General features: G+C 45.8%; 2 protein-coding genes across 5 annotated transcripts in view; one reads left to right on the top strand and one right to left on the bottom strand.

Moving 5' to 3' along the window:
• Positions 1 to 19,588, bottom strand: part of PCNX2 (pecanex 2) — a 258,263-nt gene extending 238,675 nt beyond the window's left edge. The window contains exons 1-2 of one of the 2 annotated variants that reach the window (XM_074988652.1): positions 19,421 to 19,588; positions 2,075 to 2,280 (exon numbers count right to left, since the gene is read on the bottom strand). In XM_074988652.1, the coding sequence (XP_074844753.1) occupies positions 2,075 to 2,280; positions 19,421 to 19,573 (359 nt within the window). In that variant the 5' untranslated portion in view covers positions 19,574 to 19,588. The remainder of the gene's footprint in view (positions 1 to 2,074; positions 2,281 to 19,420) is intronic. The other variant, XM_074988650.1, reaches the window with a different exon arrangement.
• A 3,661-nt stretch (positions 19,589 to 23,249) lies between these two features.
• MAP3K21 (mitogen-activated protein kinase kinase kinase 21) overlaps positions 23,250 to 24,344 on the top strand; it is a 62,924-nt gene continuing 61,829 nt past the window's right edge. For all 3 annotated transcript variants that reach the window (XM_074990160.1, XM_074990161.1, XM_074990159.1), the window contains exon 1: positions 23,250 to 24,174. In XM_074990160.1, the coding sequence (XP_074846261.1) occupies positions 23,436 to 24,174 (739 nt within the window). In that variant the 5' untranslated portion in view covers positions 23,250 to 23,435. The remainder of the gene's footprint in view (positions 24,175 to 24,344) is intronic.

The following is a 24,344-nucleotide window of genomic DNA, read 5'->3' as shown; positions in this document are numbered from 1 at the left end:
GATTTAAAATGCCTTTGTTTTAACTTATACCTTGTATAACGATCTTTGAAACATTCACTTCAATAAAATCAGTATAGTATGTCTCTCAGTTGTAGTAAAGTGGAAATGTAGGTCTTTCATTGATCATAGAATTGAGCATCTATTTGGGGATTTTTCGTTTCCATTTCAGCAATTCTAAAACAGCAGATGAGCCTCTTATGTCACTATCCCAAATGTAAATAATAGGTGCAAAAACAAAAATCATTGTTTCGTAGAATGGACAGGATTTACAAGGAATGGGAATCTTAAATCAAATGCAAACATATAATTTTGACACGCTGGAGAAATAAATATCTTTTATAAATACTTACGTTTGCACAAAAGAAGATGCTTTTATAGCTAAGAGGATTTTTTAAGCAGACACTGACATTCCCAAAAGAGGTAACTACTAGGCCATGCAGTCTCAAAAGGTACCTCAGAGATACTAAAATCCGGTAGGTAACAATTTCTCTCCTGTTAGGCTCAAGTTTGTTGTGCCAGCCTGCTGGATCTTATTAAATATTTAATATTCAAGAACGTAAACATTTCATTCAGCGTTTTATTTATCTTCTCTTCTCTATTCAGTAAATTGCCAGTATATTAATCCCCCGAGTTACACAACGGTTGCACTCCTGAACACCCTCATGAAACTCAAATTTCGCGTAAGTCGGGGGAGGGGGAGCTGGGAACTAGGCAGCAGCCTGGCTCTCAGCTCTCCTGGGCTTGCAGAGCTGGAAAACTGACCAGTGCTGGTCGGTTTCCTAGCTCCCAGAGTGGCATGGAGCCAGGAACCAGGCAGAAGCCTGGCTCCCAGCTCCCCATCACTGTGGGAGCCAGGCATGGCTTCTCCCCGGCTTCCCGCAGCTGGGGGAAGCCGGGGAGAAGCTGTGCTGCCATGGCTGTCTGTCCCCCGGGTTCCCCTAGCTGGGGAAAGCTGTCGCAGCACAGCTGTCTGCCGTCCGAGCTTTCCCCACCTGCGGGATGGAGCAGGGAGCTGGCAAAGCAGCTGCACTACCCAGCTTCCAGGCCCGGGAATCCCACGATTTTGTCTTGCGCTTAACCCGCATTAACGCAAGTCAAGTGCAAGCCAAAATCATGCATATTGGGGGTTTACTGAAAATAAACTAAGCACAACTTTTTTTAAATTAACATGAAGCTGGGGAAATTTACCAAGTGGTGCTTTCACAGTACCTAATCCTGCCATATCTCTCTGCATTTTACTGTGCAAGCGATCTCATTAACTTCCATTGACTCTTTGCAGGGTAAGATACTACCCAGAGGCCACATATATACTAGCCCCCTCCTCTCGGAAGGGGCATGGTAATGATGGATTTCAGCAGATGCTAATGAGGGGCTGACATGAATATGCAGTGCCTCATTAGCATAATGGCAGCCGTGCACGTTTCGAAAGTGCCACTTTCTAAATGCATGCCACCTGTTTAGCTGGGGCCTTTCAAAAAGACCCCTGATTTTGAAAGCCCCTTCTTCCTACTTGGTTTTGGGAAGAATGAGCTTTCAGAGTCTGGGGCATCCTCTCGAAAGACCCAAGCCTAAATGGGCGGCACTTTCAAAACGCACATGGACGTCATTATGCTAATGAGGTGCTGCATACTCATGGAAGCACCTCATCAGCATCTGCCAAAATTCCTCATTACCATGCCCCTTCCAAAAGGAGGGGGCTAGTGTAGACGCAGCCAGAATGAATAATGGTGCAAAAATTGAGCTCAGGGGAAACAGACAAAGGTGCATGTGTACTATTCAAGGGAACTGATAAGGCTGAAGTTTGCCTTTTAGAGAAAGGCTACAAAAAGCCTATAGAAACTACCATGGGCTCAAGGAGGAGGACCAAAGAACCTGCGAGTAGAGTATTCAATCATAAATTGGATGAAAGAGTTACTATGTTCACGAAGAAGCAATTTAATAAGAATGCAAGTATTGTAACAAAAAACCTTTATGTTGATTCTTACCCCAAATGTCTTCATTGCAAGCCTTTATACTGACTCTGTTGATTTGTTCACTGTAGAGATATTTATAACACACAAGATGAAAAACTTACGTGAGATTTGAGCAGTGAAGTGCATTTTCTCTTCTGACCTCTTTTCCTTTGCTTTGCCTCCCATTTTTTTGAGAAATCCTTTGTTGAGTAACTTCTCCTTTATCAAACATAAGGTGCAGGCGATAACTGACTACCTTTATTATTGTGAACAATACAGTCACAGAACTACAGTAGATAAAAACTGTGACTGCATTTGGAGGGAATGCCTAGAGAAGGGAATAATAAACAGATAATGAAACACTCAGCAACCTATCACAAGAAGATACCATTATTTATTTACTATGTATTAACACCTTTTTATTCTACATTTCTTAGAAGATTTACCCAGCTTTGCTCAGGTTCATCTGGGCAGAGGGCTAAAGGTGTGGGGGTGCACTGGTGCAAGAGTCAAGGCAAGGGCTTGGAGATGTGGGGCAGGGGGCTCAGGATTGGGTCGCAGAGTCAAGGCAGGGGTGGGTGGCTTGGGGAGGAAGTTTGGGTGCAGGAGTCAGGGCAGAGGGTTGTGAGATGGGGGCTCCAGGGAGGGGGGCTCAGGGTAGGAGATTTGGAAGTGTGGCGGGGGCTCAGGAAAGGGTGTGCGGTGGCTGGCAGCTGCTCCACAGGGCCAGCCTGAGGTGGCAGGGGCTGCACTTCCATGGCAGATAGGAATAAGAGGATTTTGAAGTTCAGCAGATAGGAATAAGGGGATTTCAAAGTTCCTGGGGTCCTTTCGAAAAGGAGCCCCGTCTGAACGAGTCGCATGGCAGCGAAAAGTGGAAATTTCTAAGAGCCGCAACCGTCAGCATGCTAATGAGGCACTGAATATGCATTTCAGTGCCACATTAGTAATCTTCAAAATGGCCATTTGGGCTAGTGTAGGTGTAGCCAGAGACTTTTCAAGTAGTGAATTCAGCTCTCACTAGATGACATAGCCAGGAATCTCTCTGTATATGCAGGTATGAATACACCTATTTTCAGTTTTCCACTGGGGTCCAAATGGATCACATACCACTTTTTATTAAAAAAAAAAACACATCTCAGTGGTTATCTTGAAATTGTATATGCTTGACCTCTTCTGTGTTGCTGATGTAAAAGAGTGCAGTGTCACTTCTGTTCTAATGTCAGCTTAGTTAACTCTATACTTTCTAAGATGTATCTGACAAAACTTTCAGGCAAATCTTTTTCTTAAGATCCAGTCTGATTCATAAGTAAAGAGTCTATTTCATAGGGATGAAGTAGCTATTAACAGCTGGGTGCTACTGTGATTGGCCTGTTATAAATAACTAAAGACGTTAACGTCTACAAATTGAGGCTCGATCCAAAATACTGAAGTGTGTGGTTAACTTTAAGCATGGAAGTTGTTCACTTAAGCATATACTTCAGTACTTTACTTGATGAGGGCCAAATGGCTCAGCAGCTTTCAGGACTGATCCCTCAGGAAAAAAATGTTTGGTCATTGGTGATGAGCATGGAATCACAATGCTGGAAGGAACCCCAAGAGGTCATCAAGTCCAGCCCTCTGCTTCAAGCAGGATCAACCCCAACTAAGCCATCCCAGCGTAACTATGTCAAGCCGTGACTTAAAAACCTCTAGGGATGGATTACCATATAAAAAAAGAGGACAACCCTGAGAGTGAGTGTATCTGTATTGGTATCTACCAGATCACATTGTACTAATGTGTTATAGTATATATAGTATATATACTGGGATGCCTGTGGTTGCTAGCCAGCTCCTCACAGAACTCCATTACCTAGACCTGCGGAGAACCAGCTGCTCTAATAGGAATGTTTTGCAGGTGACGTTCATTAAATTTCACTGGATAGCGAGTATGTATATTATCAATAAGTCATAAAATAAAAAAAGTAGCAGGGCTCTTTTAACTTATTACATGCACCTATAAGCACACATTGATCTCTCTCCACAAGACACCTGATGCCATCATAGGACAACAGGATTTTGGAAAACAGCCAGACTTCTTGGCAAGGTGCTCCTAGATATGATTAAATGAAAGCTACAAAACCTGTCTTTAAGATGAGGAGGAGGTAGATAACATAGGAATTAAATTATAGATTTACATTTGATATGCTATAATTATACACGCTGGCTATGTCTACACGCTGGCTATGCTAATGAGACACTTTGGGACAAGCTAATGAGGTGCTGCATGAATATGCAGAGGTCCATTAGCATAATGGAGGCTGGGGTGATTTGAAAATGCTGCTTTCGAATCGCGTGCCACCCGTGCAGACGGGGGCCTTTCAAAAGGACACCCGGACTTCGAAAGCCCCTTCTTCCCAAAACCAAAAAGAAAGAAGGGGCTTTCAAAGTCCTTGGGGTCCTTTTGAAAGGCCCCTGTCTAAATGGGTGGCGTGCGATTCGAAAGCAACACTTTTGAATCACCGTGGCCGTCATTATGCTAATGAGGTGCTGTGTATTCATGACAGCGCCTCATTAGCATCCCCCTTTCGAAAGGCGGGGGCTAGTGTAGACATAGCCATTATCATGTGTTCATTGCATACTTGTGCTAACCAGCATATTTTATTGTTCTCAGACCGGTACTCTTAATAATCACATAATATCTGTGCATTCATTAACCATTTATTTCTTCAAATGCATCAACTGATTCTCAGTCTCAAACGAGAAAGATATGATGAGTCACAGCTGCTAGATACCGTCACCCATTTTTAAGGAAACTCATCTGCACTAGACAGGTACATTTTAGGGGAATTCCCTCAAAATACTCAAAGAAAATCTACCACAAACTTCATGAAAATTCACGTCAGAGTGAGGACCAGAATCGCCATTTTCAAGATTCTGGTATTCAGAGAAAACTCAGCAATATGTTGTTTGATCTCAGATTACTTATAAATCTTCATTTGCCACCTTTAAGTTTGAAAGGCCCTTTGTCCCAGGATCAGGCCTAGTATTTAATTATTCTACAGCTGGGAACCTGGAGGTGCACAGCTGCAACACTCACCCTATAGGAACTCTTGTATATTTACAAATATAGTTTATTAAGACATTTAGCACAGTCATAAGCACTCCAATTCAATAAGATAGATAGGGAATGTGCATCTATATTATCATACCATATACTCAGACCATTCTTTCAAGAACAACCTCAGGTGTTAACCATAATTTTCCTCATCATCTTCACTTCCCTGTCATTGCCAGTGACAATCATTCTGGCACCTCCCAAGGACTATCTCTTCTTTTCCTACCATGCCTAGGCTGGGATATCACTTTTATAATGTTACGCCGAAGTTCTGTTTGATACATATTCAGTAGGGGATGTTTCCTTTTCTCCTAGTCTGTATTTTCTCATTTTATTAATAAAGAAGTGTTTTTTCCTATAGCTCAATTTATTATTCTGTGTAAATTTGTTACCATGGGCGTTTTGTGGTTCTCTGTCACATTAGTTATTTCTATTCTACTCAGTTATTCAATCTGATATTACCCACTAATCTGCGGGTTTTCTAAGAAATGACTTACCTGCTAAGCTTGAAGCTACTCCTGGAAGCCCCTATGCCACTGAAGGTTCTTTTAGCTCAGTGAAAGGTCCCAAACATATGCACATTGACTTTGCTATCTGGGTAGGGTGACCATCTATCCTCTGTTGGGTGGGACAGTCCTGTACTTGGGATGCTAGAAAGGCATCCTGACTCTTCTTTTCCAAAAGGGACTCATTGTCCCATATTTCCCACTCTCGCCGCACACCTCATGGAAGCAGGGGGAGTGTGGGCAGCTGCCGCTTCTCCAGGACTCCCAGGGAGGCTGGCAGCTGCAGCTTCCCCGGGGCTCCGGGGGAACGTCAGTGGCTGACGCTTTCCTGGGATTCCAAGGGAATGCCAGCGGCTGCTGCTTCCCCAGGGCTCCCGGGGAAGGCTGGCAGCTTCTGCCTCCTTCCCAGCTCCCCAGGGCTTGGAGGAGCTACCCCTCCCCCACAGGTCTCCCTGTCCCGTATTTGTGACAGGGAGATATGGTTGCCCAATATCTGTGTGAAAGAACCAGGCACGTGCATGCTAGCTCTACAGGATATGGCTTGTAAGTCCCTTGTGTTACAAACTGCCAGTATAAAACTACTGTAACTTATTATAATAAGCATATAATCAAAACAATAAGGAAACTATAAATCTATATATCTATAGGCAAGCAACCAGGTTATGCTACATACCGAAGTAAATGGAGAAACAGAGTCATGAAGGTAATAGCTATCTTTGAAGAAACCAAACTTTAAAACTTTGGCTCGAAAAAGGCTTGCCTGTTATGCACTGTAAGTCAGATACTATTCCTGGTGATCTGTCCCGCTTTCTCCCAGTGCCTCCCACATGTCAGTGACATCATCACCACCATCAATAACCGTGCGCTCAGCGCCCATTGGTGTCTGACGCCTCTCTCATTATTTCCTTCCTTCTTTCCCTGTCCAGTGCAGAGTGGCTTAGTTTCTGTAGACTAGCTCTGCACCAATCTACTATATCATCTCCCCATTCTCTGTGGGGTCTGCCTCTTCTATTCGAACCATCCATTATGCTGAATACCACGGTCTTGATTTTTCGTTCGTCGTTCATTCTGCAAATATGTCCAAATAGTTGTAACTTCCATTTTATAACCTTCTGCAGCAGGTTCTCTGTCAGCTGTATCTGTCTATACAGTTCCTCATTGGTGACCTTCTGCATCCATCCTATTCTCAGGATCTTTCTATAACAACTCCTTTCAAATGCCAACATCCTTCTTTTCGAATCTTTCGTTATCACCCATGTCTCACATCCATACAACATGCTGCTGAATACACACATTTTCAAGACGCTCAGCTTTGTTCCTAAGTTAAACGCTTTGCTTTTCCAGATCTTATCCGTCGCCTTCAAATTCACTCTTGCTTTCACCATTCTAGTTGCTATTTCCTTCTTACAGGCTAGATCATACGTTATGTTGCTCCCTAGATATGTGAACTTCTCTACATTTTCTAGTTCAATACCATCCACACTGATCTTCCTTCCTATTTCCTTATCTCCAAATACCATTGTTTTTGTTTTATCGATGTTTATAATCAGTCTGTACCACTTCCCTTCTTCGTTTAACACCTGCACCATTTTCGCTAGCTTCTCCTCATCTTCCTCAATGATAACTATACAATATGCGAATCTCAAATTGTTAATTCCCTTCCCGTGCACAGATATCCCTTCTACCTCTTCCTTGATCTTGTCCATCGCTCTCTCCAGATGTACAATGAAGATACTTGGCGATATTGGATCTCCTTGTCTCGTACCTCTATTTGTTTTAAACCAACTTCCCAACTCCCCGCATGTTCGCACCGCCGCCTCCGCATCATCACTGAAATCCTTCAACAACTGCATCAGTCTGCTATCCACTCCCTATGACTCCACCACCACCCAAGTTACTTTCTGATCTATACTGTCAAATGCCTTTTGAAAAATCAATGAAGCAAGTGTATAGTTCTTGTTCTTTTGTCAAGCTTTCTCTATTATCAGTCTTAGTGCCAATATCTGCTGTATGGTACTTGTATCTTTTCTGATCCCTGCTTGCTTGTCTGCTATATGCTCTTCTACCTGCAATCTTAGTCCCTCAGTGGCCGTGTCTACACTAGCCAAAAACTTCGAAATGGCCACGCAAATGGCCATTTCGAAGTTTACCAATGAAGCGCTGAAATACATATTCAGCACCTCATTAGCATGCGAGCAGCTGCGGCCCTTCAAAATTGACGTGGCTTGCCCCCGCACAGCTCATCCAGATGGGGCTCCTTTTCAAAAGGACGCCGGCTACTTCGAAGTTCCCTTCTTCCTATTTGCTCATAGAAATAAGGGGACTTCAAAGTAGGTGGGGTCCTTTTGAAAAGGAGCCCTGTCTGGACAAGCCGCGCGGCAGCGAGCCACGCCAATTTCGAAGGGCCGCGGCTGTCCGCATGCTAATGAGGTGCTGAATATGTATTTCAGTGCTTCATTAGTAAACTTTGAAATGGCCATTTGCGTGGCCATTTCAAAGTTTTTGGCTAGTGTAGACATAGCCAGTCAGTATCATCATCAGCACCCTGCCTAGATGACTCATTAAAGCAATTGTTCTGTAGTTCCTGCACTCCAATGTACTTCCTTTCTTGGGTATTGTTGCTAGCACAGATCTTGTCCATTCCTTAGGCGCCTTCCCTTCTTTCCATGCTATATTACATAGGCAGTGTATTTCCTCATGCTTTCTTCACCATATTTGATCATCTCTTCCATGATTTTATCATTTCCAGGGCTCTTGTTGTTCTTTAGTCATTTCACTACTTTTTCTACTTCCCCTTCGAACTATCAGTCTCGCTCTCGATGCTCAGTGGAGATCTCTCTTTCAGTTCTTCCATCAGTCTCTCAGACATTCGGGTCCAACTGTGCTTTGTATAGATCGGTGCAATATCTCGTCCATCACTGCACAATTTTCTCGCTGTTCATGGGCACTTCTTTGTTCTCATATTTGATCGCCATCTGCTTCGGTTGCCATTTCCTATTAATATTCCTAATTGTCTTATACACCTCCCTGGCCTTACATTTGCCATAATACCTCTCTATACGTTCACATTGCTCCTCTAACCATTTCTCCTTATCCTTTCTGGCTGCTTTCCTTACCTCATTGCATTGCACCCTATACTGCTGTTCTGCCATCTCAGAAACATCTCTTCTGATCTTCAACGCTCTCTTCTCTTGAACCAACTTCAGTGTCTCCTGGGTAATCCACTTCTTATTGATCTTTTCTTCTTCTGGAACAGTCTGCTCAATTGCCTCTTCTATAACGATGGGTATCCCTGCTACTGTCTTATCTAGGTCTTTCTCTGTGGTGATTAATTCTTAATCTTCTCTTTGAGTGCTGCTCTGTATGCATTCCCTGTTTCTTCCTCACATAGCCTCACCACGTCTCTTCTTTTCTTAAACTGTGTCTCACATTTTCTTCTGAGTTTTACCTTGATGTTTGCAATCACTAGACTGTGGTCTAAGTCTATATCTGCTTCTTGGAAAGTTTGGCACTGCTGTACTGATGTTACCCATCTTCTTATTATCAAAATCATATCTATAATGGTCTTGGACTTCCCATCATTCGATCACCATGTCCGCTTCCTACAGTCCTTTTGTCGGACTCCCATGTTACAGATCACCATCTCATGCAATGTAGCAAACTCTAGCAGTTTCTCACCTTGTTCACTTCTTCCTTCATATCCAAAGCTTCCTATGACTCTCTCCCAAACTTCATTATCTGTTCCAACCTTTGGATTCCAATCTCCTCCGATGATCAACACATCTTTCTTTGGTATCTCCTCCACCATCTTCGTCAAGTCTTCACAGAATAGCCCAATCTCTTCTTCCATACTGTCTGACATGGGTGCCTACACCTGAATGACTGAGATGTTGAACAGTTTTGCTTCGACTCCCGCTACCATCATTTTTGCACTCACTGGTTTGTATCCTAATAATGCTCTTCTAGTTGTTTTGCTAAGAAGGAATCCAACTCCTGCTTCATGCTTTGTTTAGTTTTCTGACCAAATGATTTTGCAACTGCATCTCTCTCCTGATGCTGTCCAACCCATCTCGGTCAGTCCAAGGATATCACATCAGTATCTCTCCATCTCCTTCTGAAGCAGCTCTAATTTCCCTAACCCTAACCCTAACCCATGTTCCAATGGATAGCATATGCGTTAGCTACAATTTTCTTTCAGTAGCCAACTTATCGACCCGACCTCGATCGCTTGATTGGTATCATGGACCTTGTTTATCTGGGCGACATCTGAGCCAGCATCTTTTATCGTTTAGTTGTACTGGCATTAGATTTCATTCGTATTGTTGTTTGATGGTCAGCGCATCTACACACGTCTGACCAGCCCTCCTCCTTCACCCAGGCTTGGGACTGGCATGGAGCTCGTAGAGGCTTCATGGCGGAGTTCCTGTCAGTGACCCCACGGACCAACTCCTTCCACACCCTTCCAGTGCCTCCCACTTCTGCAAACAACTATGCCATGGCATTCAGAAGCTCCAAGAGGGGAAGAGGAGGGTGAGGCACACTCGCATGATGGAGTGGAAAGAAGCACGGCAGGGAGTTGAGGAAAGGGTGGAATAGAGGCTGGGTCTTGCCAGGGAGATGTGGGGGTGTCGATCCCCACCCCGCTTCCCCAGACTACAGCAGAAGTTGGCAACTATGCTCTCAACTGTAGTGCTAAAGTAATATAATTTCTCTTTTCCATGTATATATAAGCTATATGCCCGCTAAGCACCACATCAGAAATTTGATGAGAATATATGCAATTTTATTGTACTCCTTGGATTGCATGTGAGTTTCAGACAAGCAAGAATATAAGAAGGGCCATATTGAATCATATCTGTCCATCTAGCCCAGTTTCCTGCCTTCCATCAGTGGACAATGACAGATGTCCCAGAGGAAGTGAACAGAACAGGTAATCATCAAGTGATCCCTCTCCTGTCAGCAAATAAACAAGTATGCAATCTGCTGATGTGACCAGGCATACCAAGTGAGAACTGGGGATGCTGTGCAGCTAGGGCAGAAGGTAAGTATTCTACTTTTGATATTAATAAAGCTTAAGTGATTGCCACCAACTTGCCTGTGCCCAAGGGTGTCTTGCAAAGTGAGCTCTCCTAGTTTTCCGTAGCCCAATCAATGTATAGCTCAGGTGGGTCTACCAGGCTTTAGAGTGACAGAGTGAATCAAGAAGTCTCTCAGTAACTACAAACACAAAGTAAACAACGTGTGGTCTGCTGTGGGCCATGACCCACCCTGGCTTCCTGAGTTGGGATAGAAAAGATCCTCTGGCTTCAGCCAGGAAGGGCAGCCAGATGATGGATACCCCTCCCCACCCCCTTTTTTTTTTTGACCTTCTGGACTCTGATTGCCACCAGTTCCAAGCCCTTCTAGCCACTGGAGCTTCAAGTCTCACTGATTCTACCTGACCCTGGAAGGTGTTTCTAGGCAACCTTGGAGGTCCAAAACTCTCTGCCCTTCTTTTCATAAAGGGCCAATTCCTCAAGTGAGCTGGACCAACCCACCACAGCCTCTGCCAGAGGGCAGTGGATAGCTGGTACCTCTCATCATAGAGATGAACAATGGACAACCCAGTATGTAACTCAGTCCACTGCAAAAGCAACAGAAAATAAAAGCTCCTTGGAAACAAAATTTCCAAAGTCAAATTTAGATTTAGTTCATCATTTTATATTCTGGAAATATAACATGAAGATCCAATACCCATTTACATTAAGCAGTTCAGGAACGTACTCTGTTCTAAAAAGAAAAAAGCAGAACAACCACTAAAACCGCAAACAGTGATTCATAATAAACATCTGGATGTGCACTGTCTTGTACCTTGTAAAATACATTGGAAAATAGGCAGGCCAAAATTCATCCCCTGATTTCAATGAATTACACCAGTACAGATAACTTTGTAACTGTATTCTCAATGACTTTGTAACTGTACGCTCTCACAAAGAACATATTAGAGCCCTGTGTAATTAGTGCAGAATAAAATATGTAATCCAAAATGTCTTATAAACAAAAATAAAACAACAGCAGAAGCCACAGCCTGCTCCTAGCCCAGGATACTACAAGGCTGGGGCACCTGGCCCTGGTTGCAGCCCTTGCTGGACATTATAGGGCTGGTCCAGGTTCAGCCAGCCCCACTTGCAGTTCAAGGGTGCACAGTCCCACCCCTGTCTCTTGAAGCCCTGGAAATCACCGAGGCCTGGTAAAACCATAAAAATCAATGATTGTCATGACCTCCATGACTAAACTGTAGCCTTAGTGATAATACAGCAAGTATCTGTCCTTTTACAAAGAAGCCTGTTACAGCATGCATCTCCTACTTCAGTTGTCCCTTAAAATTGTAGAGCCACAGATACTCAACTTTGTCATCTATTTTGGAAGTAGCCAATCAAGGGCAGTATCTTCCCCTCTGTGAGCATTTTGTTTCCCTTCCCTTTCAGGCTCAATAGGATTTTCAACTGATGAAAACACAAGGCTCACAAAAGCTTCAACTCTCCAGTTTCAAACTAAGCCAGCCACATAGCATGAACCTCCATGGTCATTGCCCTCCTGAAAATTTGTTCTTTTTTAACTGCCAGAGGACAGTGCTTAAAACAGTCTGAAAAAAGTCTGTCAGAATCTGAAAGCAGCAGCTTTGGCAAGACATTTTTTTTTCTTTTCTCTTCAAATTATTCTGGGTTTTCTATGCCTTGCATCCAGTTACACTTTAAGCACTGCTCACAAGGAAACATAAAACTCAGATATCTCCTATTCCAGCTCAGTTCACAGTAGTGAGGAAGAGAAGTTAGGAAATGGCTTGCAGACATATGAATATAAGAATGGTCACAGTGAGTCAAGTCAGTGGTTCATATAGCTTAGAGCCAGATGCTTCAGAGGGAGTGAACAGAACAAAGCAATTTCCTGAGTGAGCCATCCTGTCACTCAGTCCAGGTTTATAGCAGTCAGTGGTTTAGGCAATACAGATCACGGGGTTGTACACCGACTATCTTAGATACAGTGAACTCTTCTATATCCAGCAGCCCTGGGACCAGGAGGTTGCCAGATATTCAAATATTCTGGATAATAGAGAGGTATACCTAGCAATCCAGAACACTAAAGAAAAACATGATTAGATATTAAGAAACAAACAAAAATATATGCAGAGTTCTTTATTTACCAACAACTGCAGTATTACTGTACACTGTAAACTTATGCTGTATTTGCTGTATTTAGTTGTATTTACTTGCACTATATCGAACTTATGGAAAATGTAACGAAAATGTATTTATGGTTAAAATGCCAGTTATTTTAGAGTTCCAGATAATTTATGCTGGATATGAAAGAGTTTACTATAGTAACTATTAATGGATCTCTTTTGTTATTAATATTGATTTTATTAGTCTCTGAAACTATCACACAATGCCCTCGATGTGTCCTTTCTGCTCATTGCATCACCTCTGCAGCTCTCCAGGTGAGCAGAAAGTAGCTAACAGGAAGCAATGGTCATCAGTCTGGGGCAGATGTCAGGAGCACACCTCTGCAGCACACCTACTAACCATGAGTTCATGGGGTTGCAAAAAAGCCCCATCATGGAGCTTTCAGGAGATCCAGGACCTCATAGCCGTGGGGGGGGGTGGGGATGAATCTGTTCTTGTGCAACTCAAAAACAGCACAAGCAATGCTGACATTATTTGAAGATATCACAAGGCATGATTCAGAGAGGGTACACAAGGGACACTCAGTATTACCAGGTTAAAAATCAAAAAGCTCAGGAAAATTACCAAAAGACCAAAGAAGCTAATGGTTGACCCACTCATTTCCCCAAAAATGCAGCTATTATGATAAGCTGCATGTTATTCTGGACACAGACCCAAACTCTTCCCCCCCAAAACTCTTCCCCCTCAGTATGTGCTGCTCAGCAGACTTCTGCCAGCAACAAAGATGATGAAGCAGGGTCTGAGGTGGTGGATGAGGAAGAGGTGGATGACAGCGGGATGCACTCCAGTGCAGAAGCTGATCCTGCAAGCCAGTACATTATCACATCACCTGGAGCCAGTTCCCTCATCCCAGGAGGTTTCAGAGGCAAACCATAATGCTGGAGAGGGTACTTCTGGTGAGTATGTTTTTTTTTCTACTGATAGTAGTATGGTGCAATTGTGGGGGGTGGGTCTATGCCCGTTTCCCTTAGAACAGTTTGTTAATATTTCTGGTGATGGAGCGCTGATTCTTTTTGGACATCTCACTGAGGCTATATCTACACCAGAAGCATCTATCAACAGCAGTTAGACTGCGGCTACACTACAAGATAAATTCAGATTTAATTCAGTTAGCTCAATTTTACCACCTAACTGTCTTCACTGAAAAGACCATTAGCTCCATTTTGGGTGCACTAATCTTGAGATTACAAAATCACAGTTACCTGACAGGTATATCATCAAGCTTGAATTCAAAAGTTCAATTAAGGCAAATGTGGAAGTACCATGTCTTAAAAGCGAATTTATTAACCTCGTGAGGCGTCCCGTATGTAACCCATAATGCCCTTCTCAGTGGTCCGCTCTGCCGCTGCTCTCCAGTAACAGAAAAACTGTTAATGTCCAAGAGGAAGCAGCGAACCTTTAGCTGTGGACTCATGTTAGTGCATGATAAATGGCTTTTTTCTTTCTATGCTATTAGCACGATGAGTGCATCTACCCATTCAAATAGCCCCTGCAGGGAGCTTGTGGCTCTGTCTGTACACTTGCTATTTTTTTCTGCACTGCCTGGCGCCAGCCCCTGCCCCACTGTACCACATGTCAACGGGGCTGTGCTGGAGCTCGTGCTTGTATAACACACTGAGAAACTTCTTCTCAGTGGTTTACATTTGTGTGCAAACCCCCATCCCTCCCCCACAGCTGCCACATAGCATGGGTCTTTCCTGCACTCAGTCACATCACATGGGTCGCCCCCAACCCAACAAAAGGATGTGCCTGATGTTCGGTGCTGACCATGCTGCCAGTCACGTGTTTAGGGCTCCAAGGGTGGGTAAGATATTCTGGGCTTTGCTGCTGCCGTGGGGAAGTCTCTCCTGGCGGTTAAGATACTGGGGGCTTTGCTGTTGGTGTGGGGATGTCTCCCCTGGCAGTTAAGATACTGGGGGTTTTGCTGCTGCCATGGGGAAGTCTCCTCTGGCAGCTAAGGGGCTTACTGCTGCCAGGGATGGACCATCTCAGCTGGTCCTCCACTGAACCACCACTCCCACCCTCAGCCCATACCTGGGCTTGCTGCTGCCGCCATGGAAAAGTCTCCCCTGGAGGCTAAGAAATTTGGGGTTTAGCTGGTGCCGTGGGGAAGGACCACTTCAACTGCCCCCCCCACTGCACCCCCGCTCTACCCACACTGGGGCTTGCTGCCTCCAGGAGAAAACCAAAAATTCTTTTTTGCTGAACTTTTCTATCTTCTTTCTTCTCACTTTAAAAAACAGTCCAGGACACTGCATTATCTTCAGGGATTACATGCACACAATGATGGGAAGTGGGACAAATGGACAGTCAGCTGAGAATACAGTCACTGAACCCGTGTTGGCAATGTAATGTGGGGAGAAACCAAAAATTCTTTCTTCTAATTTTGAGGGTCTCTGCATTATTTCCAGGGACCAACATATTTTCAGGGATCGGGAGGGGAATGAGGAAAATGCAATGGGGGAAGATGATGTCAAGACCAGCGAGCACACCAGAATGCTACAGGGATGAGGGAACTGTGGGATAGCCTCCCACAATGCACTACTGCAATAGTCAATGCTAGCCAATGTGTGTGTGGCACTAATGACTCAACTTTGTGAGGAGCAAGGTGTGAAGTGAGGATGGTCAAAATCGAATTTACAAATTCCAGAATTAGAAAATCGATATAAATAAATTAAAAATTATCTTATATAGTGTAGATGCAGCCTTACTGTCAACAGAATATTCTCAACAGAACCTCTGTTGACAGATTTGTGCTACACACACACCTTGCTCTATTGACAGAGAACTGCTAGACTGCACTGCCCTCTGACAGACAGAGGAATGGCAGCTCTGCAAACAGAAGTATCTACACTGCACTTCTGTTGACCCCACTCTGGCATTTCAGGCCTAAGGGACTGGTGATAGATGGGGGTTTAGATGGGAGAGGCACATCCACACAGCCTCTGCCAAGCCTGCACCCACTTCTGCCAGCACTGAACTCTCTTGTGGCTATGGTAATGCGCTTCAGGAGTATGCAAATAAGCAGCCATTTGCAGGCCTGAGCAGCTCACTTTGCATAGCTCTGCTGGCAACAGCGCTGAGCAGAGCTCTGTGTAGGCCCAGCCTTTAAGAGAGAACACTGTCGAGGCAAATGCAGAGTTCTGTTGGGACTCTGTCGACAGAATGCTTTGTGTGTAGACGCTCCCTGGGTTATGTCGACAGGAGGCCCCTTCTGTCGACAAAACTCTCTAGTGTATACACAGCCTGAATGTCTTAGACAGCACTTCTGAATTCTTCTCCCAAGATTTTTGGGGAGACCTAACATATTTCTGCTTCCACAGCGAGACACTTTACTTATTGGTGGCTTGGCATAGCAATCTGGAATTATGGCACAACAGAGCATTCTTGCATATTTTCCAGCCTTGTACCCAGACAGCACAAGCATTCCTTCCTTATTCTTATTCTGAGGAGGCTGATGTCTCCTTTGGCAGCCTAGAATGCATAGGAAGTTTCATGAATCACTGCAGTGACTTTTAATGATTTTTTTGCCCGTGACCCAGCAAACAGCAAAACTCACACAGCCTGGCTGGCTTTTAAATCATGGCATGTCAAGTCCCCCCGTTCACTTTCTACCCCCGCCTTCCCCAGGCTGGCAGGCAGTGAGACCCTGCCCTGGTTCACATATGCACCTGCAGTGACTTTTAGTGATTTTTAAACTCCTGCAGCCTGTTTTTAAATGAATGCTTTGCTTTAAGAAGCCTATGCAGCAGGAACCCCCACTTCCTCCCTGAGCTGGCGATCGGACCTTGCGCTGGTTTGTGTGCATGCCTGCATATTGTGGCATCAAGGCCCCCGAACATTGATGTACACCCATTCTCCAGAGGCATTAAGTTCAAAATATACTGCATTGTAGTGTGGGATGCCAGCATAAAACACTGCACCAAACATTGAAGCATCTGTGGATCCACATTACCCTTTGTAATGGTGTGTGGCAGGCAATGTAAGTGCAGAGTGAAAATTCCCTTGGCCATTTTTTTTTTTTTTTAATTGGAAGGAGGAAGTGAGGGAAATGCTTTATGCGATGACATGAGATACCCAGAATCACTTGCAGCAACATTTTTCCCCCCCACAAGACACTAGTACAGAGACCCAAAATGCAATTCAGCTGCAGGGACTGTGGACAGGTGCCCAAAATGCACTGCTACAACACCTGAACTAGGCAATTTAAAGGGGACACACCAAGTCAACTTTGTGAGCAGGTGCAGACACTCAACCTCGACTTTATTAAATTTAGTGTTACAAAGCTGACTTTAATAAATTCGACTTTATTCACAAATGTAGACATACCCTAATTTATTTCACCAAACAAAACAAACAGCTCTGGGAAACACAAAATCTTATCCTTTCCACCAACAGAAGAGGATTCAATAAAAGATATTACGTTAGCTACCTTGTTTCTCTAGTTCATTATTGATTATTGTACTACAGTAGCATCAAGTACTCATATCCAGGTTGGAGAACCTAATGTGCTAGATCAGTGAGGGCCAACATAGGCGAGTGAGTAAGCCACATGAGTGGCCCTCCTTCATCTCCGTGGGCTGCAAGAGTGTTGTAACCAAAATGGTCTCCCAGGATAGTGCATTTGCATGCCTAGAATTTGCGGGATGTGCCAATTGAACAACAGCATCACTTTAATTGGATGCTGAAGGAATGCATGGCTCCTATAATCAGTGTTGTATGTAACCAGTACATACATCACTTCACACACCCTTGGTTTATGTTCATTCCCGTTTAATAATACTGGTAGGAAAAATAAAAAAAACTATGAGAATGAAAACCAGCAGAATCTGATAAATCTATATATGGGCAACAGTAAACAGCAAATCAAAGGTCTCATGGGCCACACATAGAATCCCAATAGATTTTTAGCTCTCTGTATTAACTGAGCCAGGCAACAGGGCACAGGCTGTCAACCTCACGGTCCATGGGGCTGACAGGCTGAAGCCCATCCATTCTCTTTATTATCCAATTTTCTGATTATCTAATATGGTCCTGGTCCCAATTAGATTGGATAATCAGGCTTCCACTGTACGCCACCAAAGGCTTGCATTTCTCATATCACAAAACATCTATTTTATTCCTGTTAGACCAATTGTTCACAACAGCAGACAAAACTATTTAATTTTAAAGTGTGGTAGTTGCACACTGAAACTACAAATACAAAACTGGCAAGTAACTGGTCATTTTTTACCCTTTACATTACACAAGATTCCTAAAACAAAACATAACCACATCAGAATGTGTTCAAGAATGCCAAGAATGTAGCTACCATCAGAAAGCTGACAAAAACCAAACATTAATAAAAAGAAAATAAATAGTTAAGGACACCCTTACTCTTAGTCTCTGTAATAAACATAATATTCTTACATGAGATAAAACAATCCAATCATTGTTCATTTACCCAAGAACAGATGCTGGAGCTGATCAGATGATTCAGCACAAAATCAACCAAACTAGAAAAGGCAAGTCTATCTGGAGAGATCAAGGAGGAAGCCCAGGAAGTGGAAGTTAGTTCATGCACATGAGCAGGTTCTTCTCCCACAGACCCATCATTAAATGTTTTCATTCTTTGTTTCACTTCACAATTTTTAGGCTCAATATTCTTTAAACACTTCTATGTTCTGTCATATGTGATTATCTGACACCCTCCAGGAAAAGTGCATTAAAGAAAAATCTGCAGAATTGAGTTGAGACCACAGCCATGAAGACTCAAAGAACGGTAAACATTAGAAGCTAGATACTAAAGAAGCTAGTAGTAAAATCATGCACTATTCTTGTGAACAATATCCTCTTGCTCATTCTGCCTATCTCATAGTGATAGCACACTAGGAATAGCATAAAAATTCAATTTTTTCAAGGAAACTATTTATATTTAGCAAACAGAATGAAGTTATTGCAATCTGTTAAATTACAATTTAGTCACATTGCTTGAACATTTTAATAGAAAAAAGTGGAGGGGTGGATGTAATGAAAGGGGTGTGCTTTCATGCATTATTTACACTGCATGTGTGTCTCTATACAAAAGTGGAGAAAGTTAAGAGTATGATTTGGCCACACTGCTTATGGAGTGCTAGTTTAACTGCTCATTTGCTTCCCTGCAGAAAAGCCTGATTATTAGGCCTAAAAGGCCCACTGTTATTTCAGGATGAAAACATGAACATATCCTTGCACGAGGAGGTGCATTAATGTCCAAAATGTACCCAAGGTTTGTTTACTACTACTTATCCCTCTTGTACTGGGGCAGAACATTCATTCAAAATGCTATTTGTACAGAAGACTATGCAATTGACTTAGGGTCAACACTCAACTGTTACCAGCCAGGAGACACTGAATCCATAGTATCATCAAAATGGATAAAGTAAACCAAAGTGGGAGAGAGGGGACTTCAAAACAGCATAAAGAAAACAATATTTATCCACCTATACCAGGTTACTTCCCTCCCCCATTCCTTCTCTATTCTTCCCCTTCCTAATTCCAACCTTACCCCATCTCCAACCCTATCCATGGCCCCATGAGCCAGGACTGCCTCTCAGTCCTGCTCTCTCCACCCCTCTTCCCCACCCTCCTCCCTGCTCTCCCCCACCCCCGGCAGCCCCTCACCAGGTGCAGCGCCAGGGGCAGCGCCAGCAGGAAGAGCCACAGATAGAGGTGGCAGCTGTTGGTGAATTTGCTCTGCTCGGGGTCGTGGTACCAGCCGCCGGTCAGTGCCGCCCACACGCCCTGCCGCAGCAGCTGCACCGCTTGGGACACCATCGCCGCGCGCCGCCGCCTCACCCGCCCCTGCACCGGCTCCTGCGGCGGCCGCGGCGCCTCTGCCCGGCCACGGCCACGGCTGGCGCCGGCATGATGGATGCTGGGAAGATTTTCCCATCGTGCTCCGGGCCGCCGCCGTGACGGACAGTGCCCCCTCTTCCCGCCGCTGCAGGAAACAGCCTGGGCAGCCTCCTCCCCCTCCCCCAGGCCTTCAACACCGGCTCCCACCCACCCAGCGCCGGCTGCCGGCTCCTCACCCTTCCCTCGTCCCCGCTGCCCTGCGTCCTGCCCCCCCAGCCCCTGCCTCTACTGCCCCCCCTCATGCCCCCCCAGCCCCAACGGTGCCCCCTCACCCCGCTTCCTGTCCCCCAGCCCCCACCACCCCGCTTCCTGCCCCCTCATACCCAGCACCTAATGCCCCACTTCCTGCCCCCACTCACCTCCCGCCTCCACTGCCTGCCCCCCAGGTCCTGCCTGCACCCCCACTACCTTGCTTCCTGCCCCCTCTTATCAAACCTTCACTGACCTGCTTCCTGCCCCGTCATATCCAGCCCCCATGCCCTTCTTCCCGTCTCCAGCCCCCACTGCCTTTCCTACTGCCCTGCTTCCCGCCCCAGCCCCCATTATGCTTCCTCATGTCCCCAGCCCCCATCCTCGTACTTCCTGCCCCCTCTTATCAAACCTTCACTGACCTGCTTCCTGCCCCGTCATATCCAGCCCCCGTGCCCTTCTTCCCGTCTCCAGCCCCCACTGCCTTTCCTACTGCCCTGCTTCCCGCCCCAGCCCCCATTATGCTTCCTCATGTCCCCAGCCCCCATCATCGTACTTCCTGCCCCCTCGTGTCCAGCCCTCCCTGCCCGGCTTCCTGCCCCCCAGTCCCCTCACCCTTCCTCCTGTCCCCAGACCCCACTGCTCCACTTCCTGTCCCCACTCACCCCCAGTCACTGCCCTTCCTCCAGCACCCACTGCCCTATTCTTTCAGAGAAGGGCTACATTGAGAGCAAGAAGCTCCAATTTGATTATAGAAAAATCCAGTAGAAGGAGCTTGGAAGGAATCTCTATTCACATATTTTATTTGTTAAACATAAATTGTGCCAGGTTCTGTATAAACACAAAACAAAATTATTTGTAGAACAATTACCAATTAATATATCTATTTCTGCTATAGTGGAGAAGTATTTGGAATAGCAACTTAAATAACATAACCTTTTCAGTGTACTGGTATCACTGCTTTGTTTTACTTGAGGAAAATGTTCCACAGTTTATCAGTCTTTATGGCTTCCTGATACTATATAAAATGCAGTATGGAATTTGTTCACATGGTTGAATGTTTTTATTAAATGTTTTACACTTTAGACTACCAAGCAAATGTGCAGATAAAGGATATGTCTGCAACACTACATGAAAGATTGCAAGGCTTTCCTTTATGTTAAAGGAAAGGGGGAAAGGACTGATAAAGACACGCTGATTATGATCAGTTGATTTTTAAAAATAAAAATAAAGCATTATACACAACTTTTATTTTTTTCTGCAGAACTATCCAGGAGCAGTGAGGTAGTCTAAGGGGCACTTAAAGAAATGGTGACTTTTAATAAATAAGGGCAGATAAGATAATCCAGATAAAAAAAGATGTACTTAGGGAAGAAGTCAGTGGGTCAGACAGGAAGTTGAGTCCAAGGGGAAGAGTCTTTGTTCTTGGGTAAGAGAGCTGTAGGATATATGTATAGCATGGAAGTGTGACATGTGGCTTTGGCTTTATCCAAATCCACAGCCTGCTCATAAGAACTGCAATACTGGTGTAGCAGGACAACATGGAATCCCCTCCGTGCAGAATTGAAATCTTAACAGGTGGGACCAACAAGAGTACCTACTTGCCTTTACTACATTAAAGGACCAAAGGGAGCATCCCAAATATTAGATCTGAAGGAAACTAGTCTTTTGGGGTTTGCCTTCTACTAACCAAATTAAGAACTGTTGTTAAAATTTGTACTGTTTAAAATCACTATGTATTTGCACTTTTTGCCATGATAAAATGTGTTTGTCTGAGCTGTCTCTCCAAGCTCTTATCAGAATCCACCACGTACTACAACCTTTTGGGGACTTTTGTGCTTTATTTTTCAGTTGTACGCAAGGCATGTTATCACTTCTGTTTAAAAGGTGCTGTACACAGTACTCCAGTAGCCCTTAAAGTCCTTTATAATTTGTAAAAGAGGTCCCGGTTTATGATGTAGTGGCAAACGCTCTGTTCAATTCAGCACAGTTACAGAATAATGTTGTATATTATTTACAAGATTGTGTATTACACTTGTTATTTTTAACATATTTTAATGTTAGAGTGCCTTGCTTTTCTTCTCCTCAACTGGATTTAGGCCAAAAGTGAAATTGTATGTGCTGTCTAATTTGCATAATTATAATTTGCATTATTTCCTTCACTTTATTTTTCCTCCCATTTCCTCCTCTCTTCTCTGAAGTGTCTTCCCTTGTAGCCTTGTTTACTACATTCCTCCATATACATAGGCTACGTCTACACTAGCCCCTTCCTTTCAGAAGGTGCATGGTAATAAGCAAGTTGGGAAGATGCTAATGAGGTGCTTGCCTGAATATGTAGCACCTCATTAGCATAATGGCCACCATACAGAATTCAAAAGTGCTGCTTTCGAATTGCATGCCACCCGACTAGATGGGGGCCTTTTGAAATGACCCCCTGGATTTTGAAAGCCCCTTCTTCCTAAAACTAAATAGAAAGAAGGGGGGTTTGAAGTCTGGGGTGGGTCCACCTGAAAGGCCCCCATCTACATGGGCAGTGCATGATTCAAGAGCAGGGCTTTCAAGTCACATGTGGCTACCGTTATGCTAATGAAGTGCTGCATATTCATGGCAGCACCTCATTAGCATCTTCCCAACTCAGTTATTACCATACCCCTTCCAAAACAAAGGGGCTAGTGTAGATGCAGCCATATAAATTCTCGCCATAGGAAACAATGGTGGAAATGCGAATGTTGACCACAAACTAGCAGTTGCCAGTATTCTAACCACAATGTTGGCTAGACCTGGTCCCACTCTGAACAAATGACACTACAGTTAAAATGCATCCTAATAGCTCAGTGATTTGCGCATTGGCCTTATAAAGCCGGGGGTGTGAGCTCAATCCCTGTAGAGGCCATTTAGGAGCCCGAGGATTTAAAAAAAAAAAATCTGTCAGGGACGGTGCCCTGCCAAGAGTGCAGGGGACGGGACTCAAAGACCTCTGGAGGTCCCTTCCCGCTCTGTGAAACGTGTATGCCTATGTGCATATGGTGTACACACGCATCTGCCGCAAAAAGCAGCGCACGCAGAGCCTAGCTCACGTGCTTACACGGTGGCGCGCCCTCTGCTCCCTCACTGGCGCATTGGCCAGGCTTGTCCCAGTCTCTCACCGGGGCCGCGGCGCTGGCTACGTGTTTTCCCAACGCCTGCCCACTCCCGCACGTACTCCCGCCGGGCGTGCGCTGCGGCCCTTGGCGCGGGGCTCGCCGGTCTGCGCGTGCAGGAGCAGCCCGGTCACCTGCACCTGCCATTGACCCACCCCCCACCCCCACTACTCTGTCTGTCACGTGTCGCGGGCTGGCCAATCCGGCGCGCCCAAGGGGCGGGCCCTTTGGATTGGGACTGTGGGGAGCAGCTCGGCGCGGCGCGGTCCGGGCTGGTCCCGGGAGGCTGCGGGCGGAGGCGGAGCAGAGACCAGCCCGGGCCTGCCTCGCTCCCACACACCCCCTCCCCACGCCGCCGAACCTGTGGGCCGTCCCCCAGCCGGCTGGTGCTGTTACCGCCGCAGGTGAGGATGCGCGGCGGAGGCTGAGGCGGCAGTGGCCCGGCCCCCGCCATGGCTCTGCTGGGCTCCGCGGGCGCCCCGGCGGGCGGCGACGGCCCGTTCTGCCCGCTCTGGACGGCGCTGTACGACTACGAGGCGAGCGGCGAGGACGAGCTGAGCCTGCGGCGGGGCGATGTGGTGGAGGTGCTGTCCAAGGACGCGGCAGTCTCGGGGGACGACGGCTGGTGGGCGGGCAAAATCCGCCACCGCCTCGGCATCTTCCCGGCCAACTACGTGACTTACCGGCCGGGCCGGTGCCAGGCGCGCACGGCCGCGGAGGACGCCGGAGAGTGGCCCGGCTCCCTGACCCACATCGACTTCCAGCACCTGGAGCTGCAGGAGATCATCGGCGTGGGCGGCTTCGGCAAGGTGTACCGGGCCACCTGGCGCGGCCGGGAGGTGGCTGTGAAAGCGGCCCGCCAGGACCCCGATGAGGATATCATGGCCACGGCGGAGAGCGTGCGGCAGGAAGCCAAGCTGTTCTCCATGTTGAAGCACCCCAACATCATCGAGCTGCACGGGGTGTGCCTGCGGGAGCCGAACCTCTGCCTGGTGATGGAGTTTGCGAGGGGAGGCCCCCTCAACCGAGCCCTGGCCGGGGCAGCTAGTGCCGGTGGAGGAAGCCGCTGGGGCCGCCGCATCCCTCCCCACGTCCTGGTGAACTGGGCGGTGCAGATAGCCCGCGGGATGCTCTACCTGCACGAGGAAGCCATCGTGCCCATCCTGCACCGAGACCTCAAATCCAGCAATAGTAAGTCTGCTGCACTGTAAGAAGTGGTTCTAACTCTGTTGTGTCTTAAGCTCGGCTTTTATTATGACTAGCTCAGGAGAGAGGCTGGTGTGAGACTCACATTTATGGAGAGAGAGAGACTTGGCCCATTAGGGGTATGCTTTTGTTGCAAGCTGCTGGATTGGGACAGT

This window comes from Carettochelys insculpta, chromosome 3, assembly GCF_033958435.1.
Source record: "Carettochelys insculpta isolate YL-2023 chromosome 3, ASM3395843v1, whole genome shotgun sequence".
Lineage (NCBI taxonomy): Eukaryota > Metazoa > Chordata > Testudines > Carettochelyidae > Carettochelys > Carettochelys insculpta.
Note: the sequence above shows the minus strand (reverse complement) of the source record. Positions and strands in the feature narration are given on the sequence as shown.